The 10,682-nt window shown below is 52.5% G+C and overlaps 1 protein-coding gene across 1 annotated transcript; it reads left to right on the forward strand.

The window, feature by feature from the left end:
• Positions 1–2,029: 2,029 nt before the first annotated feature.
• Positions 2,030–3,714, forward strand: TRIREDRAFT_54868 (uncharacterized protein; the record flags this gene model as incomplete). The annotated part of the gene is made up of 3 exons (XM_006961149.1): positions 2,030–2,232; positions 2,305–3,264; positions 3,333–3,714. 3 exons carry the CDS (start codon positions 2,030–2,032, stop codon positions 3,712–3,714), a joined length of 1,545 nt encoding a protein of 514 aa, XP_006961211.1.
• Positions 3,715–10,682: the final 6,968 nt, after the last annotated feature.

The following is a 10,682-nucleotide window of genomic DNA, read 5'->3' on the forward strand; positions in this document are numbered from 1 at the left end:
GATTCATCCCGGATTCCGTAAGTCAAGCCCTCGGCTCCAGCATTGTGCCTTTCAAGAGCCATGCGCCCGCCCAGGCTGAGCTAAAAGAGTACATACCTAACAAATACCTACCTAGTAATGCGATGACATGCCGAGACTTGATCCTATGTAGGTAGTAGCCCAGCAGCGATGGAGCCGTGCTATAAAAGCAGCGCCCCTCGGCCTCCTCCGGATGTGGTGCCGAAGAACGAAAGGAGCAAGGACGAAGTCTAGAGATGGAATCACGGGAGGAAACACTGCCCCATGGTTTGACTGATGCATGCTCATGATTTGGAAAAAAAAATCGTGTGGGACCATGCTCATGGAGATGAAGACAGCAGGTCTGTAGCCGTCAGCAAGACACACCGTCTGGCCCGGCCATGTCCCGTACATACATGTATCCATCCCGTCGATTCCGTACGGACTCCGGGGAGGATGCATAAGAATCCCGTCGAGCTGTTGGCGGACCAGCTGCCAATCAGAAGCGCTGGCGCAACTGGAATCCCGACTGCGTGTGACTTGGCAGAGCTGCGTATAAAAGAAGAGCGATCTGATGGGCTCGTGTGGCTTGCTTATTACGGAGCAACGATGATACCATCACCTAGGCTAGAGGTGGCTCTGCTCATTGTTGGGAAGCAGAATGCCGTGGAGAAGGTCTATCGAATCTTGAACGAGTTCGTCGACAAATCGTGGCAGTTATCTAGCAGTAGATCTCGTGGTCTAAAAACAGACGCAGCTACACCGCTTCAGGGCCTCGCTTCCCATCAAATTCCAAATGCGTTCCCTGGAAGCGAACCGTCGCGATGCCTCCTCATGGGGTTATGTATTCATGGAACCTGGCTGCTGCTGCTGCTGCAGCTTGCTCGCATGACGGCGACAGACCGCTAAAGCAGGCAAGACAAGATATAAAGTCTATTTGGCGGGCTCGAGTCGCCCAATCAGTACATGTATGTATCTTGGTTCCATCATTCGAGGTCGCTGTCAATCCCGGCCTCATCAGCACAGCACCCAGTCCAGCCCACAGCATCAAGGCAGTGCAGCGCAGTCGAGAGCGAACTGGCATTGCCCGACTATAGGTAGAAGGTAAAGAATTGGCCCGCCCGCCCCCATCCAGCACTGCAAACAGCCACTCGAGCGTATTCCGTCTTTTCTTTGCGGCCCTTTGATGAGATCTTTGACGTTAGTGCTAGCCGCAGTCCGCTGGAGCCATTTTCCGCCGCCCCCGGACGAGGCGGGCCATCAATCCACCGTCCAGCGGTGGCTGATCCCGATCGCAGAAGGGATTTGAATCGCTAATAACACCTCCTAGTAGTATAGTATAGTATAGTAGTACTATGTACTATAGTATACATGTCATGCACGAAGCGACAGCAGCAAAAAAAGATTCAAAGGCGTCTCACGTCCCCTCTTCCATCTGCATGCTCCGACCTCGCGGCTCGGCATCGCCATTCTCCTGCTCCCTCCAGGCTGCATCGCATCGCATCGCATCTCATCGCATCGCCTCGCACCGCATCGCCAGCCTGTTCGCTTCACTCCGTCTGCGCTTCTCGCCCGCCGTCGCCAAATGCGCCCAGCCTCCGAGCGAGGCGACTGATGCCCGCCTGCTTCGGAGCCGCCAACGAGAGCTTCCCGACGCCGCCGTCGAGAGAGCTGCACTGCAGGTAGAATCGCATCAATTCCGCATCGCCTAATCGACGATTCTCTCTCTCTCTCAATATTCATCCCCATCCATTGAACAATTAGCTGCTCGATTGTCTCCTCTCGCGCCGCTTCTCGAACAAGCAACCGTCTAGACACTACAACCACCCCCACGACATCGATATACCAGACCCGCCACCATCAACAACCATCACGAAGCTCAAGCTCGCACGCACCAGCACATCGCCTTTGCTCGAGCGCCGAGATACACACAATCACAACACACACACACACACACATACACGTAGGTAGCAGTCACAGCTACCTACCTACACCTCTTGTGCACGCACACTACACAGGCGCGTGCGACAAGATGCTTCTACACATACCGGCCGTTGTCGGCCTCTTTGCCATCGCCGCCGCCGACAACAACGTCTCAACCTCGCCCGAAACCGACACTCCGCCAGACTGGGCCACCAACAATGCGCTGCAGATGAACCTGTCGGCACCCAACGGACAGGCGGACCCCATCCAGTACACCGTCATCCCTGTCATTCCGAATGCTGGGTCAAATCCGTCAAGTAATCCTTCTCAGGTATGGCTGGCTTGTCCCCCCAAGAACTTTGACATGAACCAAACGCTGACGAGAAGACAACAAAAGACCATCAACATCACCGGCGTCATGATTGCCACCGACGTGTCCAACTTCAACAAGGTGACAAATCCCAACGATGTCGCCTATCTGTCATGCGACAATCCCTCGTCAGATTCCTTCATCAGCACCAATGAGATGCTCAACGACATCATTGCTCAAGGCCCCAAGGCCATCGTCCTCTACTCGCTTGCCAGTACCTGGTGTAGTCTTGATTTCGGGACCCCGCCGACCGTCTCCAACATCCTCTCCATGGCCGACAGTGGCGAGGCCCAGGGGGTTCTCAACTCCCTCAACGGCACTGCTACCGGGCGGCTGGTCAATGTTTCCATCACGGGGAACGCATCAAACAACGACTCTGGCGATCCCGGCCCAAGTGGCAACAACTCGACTGTTGCCATGGCCATTCTCTACACCATCACCGCCCTCATTGCCATCTTGTTTGTCGTGATCATCGTCACTGGTGTGGTGAGGGCTCAGCGACACCCCGAAAGATACGGCCCCCGGCGAGCTCTGGGAAATCGGCCCCGGCAGAGCCGTGCAAGAGGACTCGCCATGGCCGTTCTCGAAACGCTGCCCATTGTCAAGTTCAAGAACAACCAGGACTCGGCCAAGCCGGATCCCGACCTGGAGCTGGACGCAGCCACTACTGGCGACGGCAGAACCCAGCGGTCATCTTCCATCTTTACCAACGACCCGCGGCATGAGGCTTCGAGGGGAGCCGCGGGAGCAGCCACAGGAGCCGCGGGCCATGACGAGGCTCGTGATGCCCCTCCAGTCGCAGAGTCGCGCGGCGCTGCTGATGCCGCTCCTCCTCCCGAAAACGCGGGCTGTTCCATCTGCACAGAAGACTTCAGGGAAGGCGAAGACATGAGAGTTTTGCCCTGCAATCACAAGTTCCATCCGACCTGCATCGACCCCTGGCTTGTCAACGTGTCCGGCACATGTCCATTGTGGTGAGTTTCAATCTACCCCCATCAAAACTCGTGCTTTTGTCGCAGATTGCTAACAAGCACCGAAATAGTCGGCTTGATCTTCACGAGGCCGCCCTCGTTGCTGAAGATGCGGCCATCGATCGGACTGTTTACAATAGAAACTCCACATTGCCGCCTCCTCTGGCGCTGGACGGTGAGGAGGACGAGGGCTCTCACGGACACCACCGCAATAGGCTCTCTCGCCTGTTCGACATCAACAGGTTGCGACAGGCCACGCGAGAGGAGCAGATCGCCGCCCTTCGTCAGATGCGGACAAGTCGCCAGACCGAAGCAGGGGCTCAGGACTCGAGCAACCACGATGCAGAGCGTGAAAGGGGCCAGAGGGCCCACCTCACAGCCAAGCTGAAGGAGAAGTTTCGCATTCGAACCAGAGCCCGGTCTCCGGAGCGGCATACAGACGACGACTACTGAAGCGTGTGGTCGTCTGTCTTTTGACTCTCCTCGAGTTTCATTTATTAGCTCTTTGGGTTCTCTTTTGTCTCACTTCTTCTCCTCTTTGGTGTCACTTGATGATAGTGGCTGGCTGCTCGGTGGTGTTTTATGGTTACAGGTTCTAGTTATTAACTCTCTCGGCGTTTGGGATAAGGAGGCTTACGGAAGCATTACAAGGAGTTTACGGTGTCTTGTATATCCCTGTGCTTTGAAGCTGCATTCTGGAAGGGGTCTACACTGGAGTTTGGGAGGCCGGGTCGAATTACTCGAAACGAATAAACAAGACCAAGGTACAAAATGATGAGAGGGCGGGTTTCAAGGACTCACAGCGGAGGCATCGATATCTATCTTTGATCACGGCATATTGCGAATAACCCGTCTGCTGTGTCCGTTCAGGTGCCCATGTATATTTTATATGTCACTGGCGAGCGTTCTCCTCATGTGACGCTCGCGATCTCGAGGATTCAATCTGTAAAGCCACCCTGCATCAACCTTGACGACGCCGTGCGACAGCAATACGTAAGGAACAGCATTGCAACTATATTGTCGAATCAAGTACTCCGCGCCTACAGATGATTGACGGGCAAAGCCAGCAGGCAAAGAAGTCCACGCTCGCAGCCGAGAGGACACGATGTTGAGGCTATTCCTGAGCGCTGCTGTGTCAAGCTGCATCTCTTCCCCCAACAGAAACGAGTTTCACTTGACAAAAGGTTATATACATTGAAATAACCTCGCGGGATGTACAGCCGTCCCCAAGTTGCGGAAATGCCTCGCATTGCTCACAGCCAAGTTCATTGCTCATCTTGTCTTTTGACGCCTGTTACAAGGACATTCGCTGGTGGAAAACCCATCTTTCAAGCAATGGCAACTCCCTACTGTTATTCGTCGATTCTCGCTTCCACGGTCTCGATAGATATGTACTGAACGTATGAGAGAAAGAGATAGGCTGCTGAAATAGTGGCCTATCATGATCGGTGAAGGGCTTTCCGTATCCCAAAGGCTCGTCATCATCCAGCAGACGATGTACCAGCGTCTCGTCCTTCCACAATCAAATCTTTCAGGGAAGAACTCCAATCAGGCTCTCGCATTCTCATCACGCAACGTATCCGGTTTGCTTGACGATATTACAGGGGAAAATGTCGGCGTCAACCAGGGTCAATGTGAACTCCACTTGGCCAACTTTTCTCATCAAGAGGCAAGCCTTCGAAACAAGGATGGGGGGGCGACTTTAGAAGACATGCTTGCCTTGATGTGGCCATCAATGCTATTCACATCGATCTTCTCGACAACACACCAGTCAGGCAACGTTGTTCAAAGCATTGTCTCGACTTGTGACCACCTCAACTTCACCACCCACCACGTCTTCCATCTCACCACAAGTCAACTCAACAAGCACACAATCTCGATCCATCCCCTAAACAACCACATGTCCTCTCTCCCCCATTCCTTCACCATACACCTCCTCCCATACATCCTCATTTCAGCCCCCCCCATCCTTCAACAATCCTACATCAGAGATGAAAAGTGCAGAAACCGCTTCCTCCCCACCATATACACACAGTCGCCGAGAGCCAGTCCAGACCACCAAAAAAGGCCAACATCTGCCTCGTCGCCAAAAACATCTGATATATGACAGCTGCATGCGAGATAACGTGTGGCTCGTTTAGCCATGGAAAGCCAGTGCAATGCAATCTGTCCACTTGCTTTGCTGCCTTGTTCTTCCCCCTCGGCGTAGGATTCGGGTCGTTTCGAAGGCACGTACATACATGCTACACGCTACACACACATATGATGTTGCCAGACAAAAGTAAGCTGTATCCCACATGCCCTACCTAATGTAATGTAGGATAAGGTAGTAGGCAGGCATATGCAGGTGTGCAGGTATACGAAGCACAACAAACAGGGTCTGATGTATATGCATCCTGCCTCCCCCATTGTGTACGAGCAATCCTACATGTTGCGCAGGATTCCAGGCCTCACTTCTCACCCTCGAGGGAAACATGACAGGTCACTCCCATAGCGAAGCCACCGTTGATTGGCACGCCGCAATGCAGGCAACTTGTCCCAGGTAACGAGAATTTAAGGTAGGTATGTAGTACCAGCCATTAAACAGGAGACGACACCAGGCTTGTTGCCTCTTGCACCACACAGACTCGAAAGATGGCCGGCTCGCTGTGCTCAGTGACCTGTCTGTTCTCAACCAAAGGTTTGCCTCCAGACCGCGCATGTTCATCTGAAATATGCGTTGTACAGACTCGGCTACACAGAATAACCGCCAAGGGGCACAACATGGACGAAACCAGTAACCCACCATCTTCATCCAGTGGAAAAAAACAGAAGAAGCCACCGTTGGGGAACCAACAGAGCTCATCACTGGTCGCTCCGAAAACGCAGGAGCAGACAGGCCGGGCGCGTATTATGCAGGCCCAGCCAACGGACAGAAGGCTTACATGACATTTACGAAGCCTTTGAAAGAAGGAGGAGGAGCGTGCCCTCCGGTGACTAAACAAGGCTGAGCCGGAGCTCCCTGTTGCAGGCCTCGGTGAGAGCTTGACAACAAGCCAATCCTTTATTCTTTTTTCTTCATCGTTGCTTAATTTGGTGGCGTCAAAGCCCGAATGCAAGAGGACAGGCGTTGCAGGCAATAATACGCCCCGAGATGGGGTTCGTGTTGTTCCGCTTTCATTGAAGAAGGCGTGTCAGAAGATGGAGATGGGAAGCAATAAGAAATCAGCAGCATCGTGACTTGCAAAGCGGCGTTGCCTGCGTATGCAGCGTATGTATCCTCCCTTGGCTTGACACGAGGGGACGGGCGTCGATGCTGACGGGTTGCGGTGATTGGGGACGTCTAGAACCACGGGAGACCTGTGCATTTTCCAGAACAAAAGCCAGGGTTGAGCGCCCACCGCAAAGGTTCGGGCAAAGGAACAAGGAGAGAAAATAGACCAACGAATCAAGGCAAGTTACTGCAGAGTGGCCCGTAATAATCGGAGAGAAGAAAAGGAAAAAAAGGAACGATTGATTATGGCGGGCATCTGATCACCCGAGGGAGCGGTACCGAAAAGAAAAAGTCCAGGCGTGTGTCCTGTTCTCTCGGAACTGGACTACTGTAGGGAGGGGTGCGATGATGAGGAGAGCAAAAGGGCCAACCAACAAGCGGATCGTATTGATGCCGAGAGCATGACACGGACCACGATGAATGGGCGCTGCTAAGACTTTGGATGATGAAATCGATAATGGCTCAGCAGCACAAGGACGAGTACAGGCGGACAAGATGAGACAAGATGAAAGACACAAATGACAAAGAGACATGGAAGAAGCAAGAGAATGAACAAGACAGGCTGCCTAGCAGAAGATGGAGGGTACCGTGACAGGCGCTGGCTGCTGGGTCGGAATAGCTTCAGAAGCCGGCACGCACCGTCTGATTATTGGATCCGTGGGCTGGTTTAAACCCCCCCATCCAACCAGCCGGGACACGCGCTCATTCGCCCAGGGATTGACGGCTCGGAAGGGACGAGGCCCGCAAGGCGCTGGCGAACACGGGACTGAAATGATGATGACGACGACGATGGTGGTGATGATGATGATGATGATAGATGATGGAGACGGAAGAGGGAGCAGAAGAAGAAGAAGAGGGGCGTGAGTATTACATACATGTACATGTAGAGAGGCAGATCAAGACACCATCCGTCCATCTCCAACAAGGGCTTCCTTTCAGCTGGGCAAATCAGCAGCACACGGCCCGCCATCTCCAACAGTTCTCCTCAGTTGAGGCTTTTCAATAATTGATGTTGTTCTCACGCCCCCCCTCCTCTTTTACTACTACTACTACTACTACTACTACTACTACTACTACTACTACTACTACTCCCTTGCATCAACCACCACACGATAAGTAAGTAGTAGGTTTCTAATCTAGTACATGTATTATCCAGAGCATCGCTTAATGCTTCGTACGGGTATCATTACATATGTACGAGCATGACTTGGCCCAACTTGATCATCCCCTTTCCCCCCCCCCCAACGGCCCGACATGTGTCTCAGATAAATGTCATCAACTGGCAAAACCAGCCTCGTCTCTAAGTTCTGACCACCACCCACGGCGTCAACCCGCTTCCATCAAATCAAGCACGAGAATGCGATGGTATGATTCGCAGGGCGGGCGTCAATGACTGAGGAGGATTCACAACGCCATCGACGCCTCTCTTTACGATTTTCCCACTTGTATCTTCCGTTTCTCTTTGGCAAGTTTTGGGGCATTTCCTCCACGAGCCGCCAAATCCCGCTAGATTGGGCAATACTTGGGCTACCGCGGCTGTATAGAATGTTGAAGGATGATTCTTGTATAGGAAATAGCGTGATGCAGTGAAAATACGCAAATCGAGCTGCCCGGTTTTCTGTCGCGCGCAGAAAGAAGCATGTACATGTAAGTGCCTCTCACCGAGGCCTTTTTTTTTTGGGGGGGGGGGGGGGGGCGCTGCGTCCCGTCTTCAATGTCTCAAGACACGGCTCCAACAAAGACGTTCTTTTATGCGTTGGAAAGACAGAAAAATACCTGGAAAGGAAATGAAAGCGACAGACACGCGCTGGTGAGAACGACGACAATCCGATATATGATACAGAATCCTTCCATACGCCGCCACCCAATCAAAGCCCATTAAAACCCGGCCATGAACCTGCGGCTCAGAATCTCACCTACCTACCTACCTTACCTAGGTACTTACCGTACACAAGTCTTGGCCTCATCCTTTGACCCGTCCGTCTGGCTGAGCCAATAGCAGCGACTTCAATCCTCAATCCTTCATCCAAGACGTGTAAGCAGCACCACTTTTCAGAGCAAATCCCAGAGACAAAGAACACATTGCAAGGGCGTTTGCCATCACTGGACTATGAGGCTCACCATATGGATATCCACAGCAATCAACATGTCGGCATGTGATAGATTTGAGGCTTACATCTCATGCTCCGTGGTCTGTAACTTGAGCTGAGCACTCATCCCCCCTTTATCCGCTTGCACCAACATTGCGGCATAGTCCCGTGCAATACCTATCTTTCCTCAACTGAAAAAAGGCCAAGTCTCTCATCGCGGAGCAGTGGACAACCAACGAAGCTACTGCGAGATTTCGCACAGCTCTAGCCTCGGCGTCTTGCTCAGCCCTCCGGTGTATATTCCTGTTGGTCCCCATCAAAAATGGTAACGCGGCAGCAGATGAAGCTCGAAAGGGAACCCTCCACGGCCATCACCGGCCAGTGAGTGATCGCCTTTCAAAGTCAGCCGCAAGATAGCCTTGAACCCAACCTCGATACCTTGCCGCATGAGTAGAATATGAATGATCTTTCCTGAAAGAGACACTTGACCCTGACGCCGCCTTGGGGTGTATGTATGTTATTGAGGCCAGCCCGGCGATCCCATAGGCGCATCACCAAGAGGCTAGCAGTCAGCAAGGCCATGTGGTTTGCTGCTTCGTAAAATAGGGAAGAGGCGATCTCGCGCTTCCTGGTTAGCCTCATCATGTGGAAGCCTTGACCTTGGCTCCAAGAAAGCCTAGCATGGCATCCTTTTCTACATCTATTACAGGACGAATCAGGCCTACCAAGCCGGGTCAAAGCAGCTAGCAGCCTTGCTTTTTGACTAGTAGTACGATATGATATAAAAGATGGTGGATGAACATGGGCCACGGAGTAGTAGTATTAAGTGCGAAGCAGATCCAAAGCCCAAATACTACGCAAAGCTGTTTTTGTCAACCGGGGTCCATCTCAGGTCGCTTCAATCCTGATGCAGCACCCCCCCTATGTTGAGGCTCTCTCGACTGCCAGACCCTTGCCAGTCTCTACTACTATCTCACATCTCTGCATCCCCTCCCACTCAGTCCCGTCTGACCACTATTACCTACTTGTACGGATAGGTATTAGAGGCCTTGGTGTTTCCCACGCCCTCCCCATGCCAGCACCAGATGATGCCGGCGTGGAATCACAAATCTCATGAGCTTGTCTGCTTTCAGGGCCTGCCTTTATCCCTGCCCTGCCTAGCCATGTACATGTAGTTTCTTGGCAGCGATATTGGCAGCAGCTTGCGAATGAAGAGATACTAGTACAGTACAAGGCACGGAGCTTCAACCCATATCCGGCCTTGACTGCGAAGCCGCCTGTACGTAGGCTTTGCCATGTCTGCTCTGGAGACGCTGCCTTTTGAGTTGTCCGACCTCTGATTGGCCACGATACGACTCCCGAGGACGAGGCCGTGAAATGATAAAGGGCTTTTCCTTACTAGACTGTTGTATTCCTCAGCTTGCTTTTCGGCTGTCGTAGATCTTTTCTCTGGGGTCTACGAAGCCAATATGGGGCGCTGTCGAAGACTGAACTCGATTCAATACAGCGGTTCTCGAAAAAAAAAGGAAAAAGGGTCAGTTTGTATAGATGAAAACAAGGCAGAAGTCACAAGTTAGCTGCCAGCCAATGACGGCACTTGGCAAGATTACAGCCGCCTCGCCCGCCAAGAAAAACAAGATGGATGGAGAGGGCAATCTCATGCAGCTCACAATCTATTGATTGGATTTTGCCCTGATAAGACGACGGAGGGACTAAATCAGGGAATGACTGCAACCCTCCATCAAGGAGAACGGTTCGTTATGCACGCGATAATATGGCAGGCAGCAAATGAAGACGATTAGACGGCTACTCCCGTGATCAAGATGGCAATAATTCACTTTCACATGATATTGAGACGGCACCCACAACCTTGTGTCTCAAGGCATCAAAGACGGAGAGGCATCAATGATAATACTAACTCCTTACGACTACGGAGTACTACCTACAACTCGGGTCAACAGTTGGGCCCAGCCAGAGATTCAACTCCCCCATTATTACTAGCCAGGCGGGAGGCACGGCACGAAGCCCAGACCCTACATGTATGTAGGTATGTGTCTTCCCAGAAACGGCAGCCAGTC

This window comes from Trichoderma reesei (genome assembly GCF_000167675.1).
Source record: "Trichoderma reesei QM6a unplaced genomic scaffold TRIREscaffold_1, whole genome shotgun sequence".
Lineage (NCBI taxonomy): Eukaryota > Fungi > Ascomycota > Sordariomycetes > Hypocreales > Hypocreaceae > Trichoderma > Trichoderma reesei.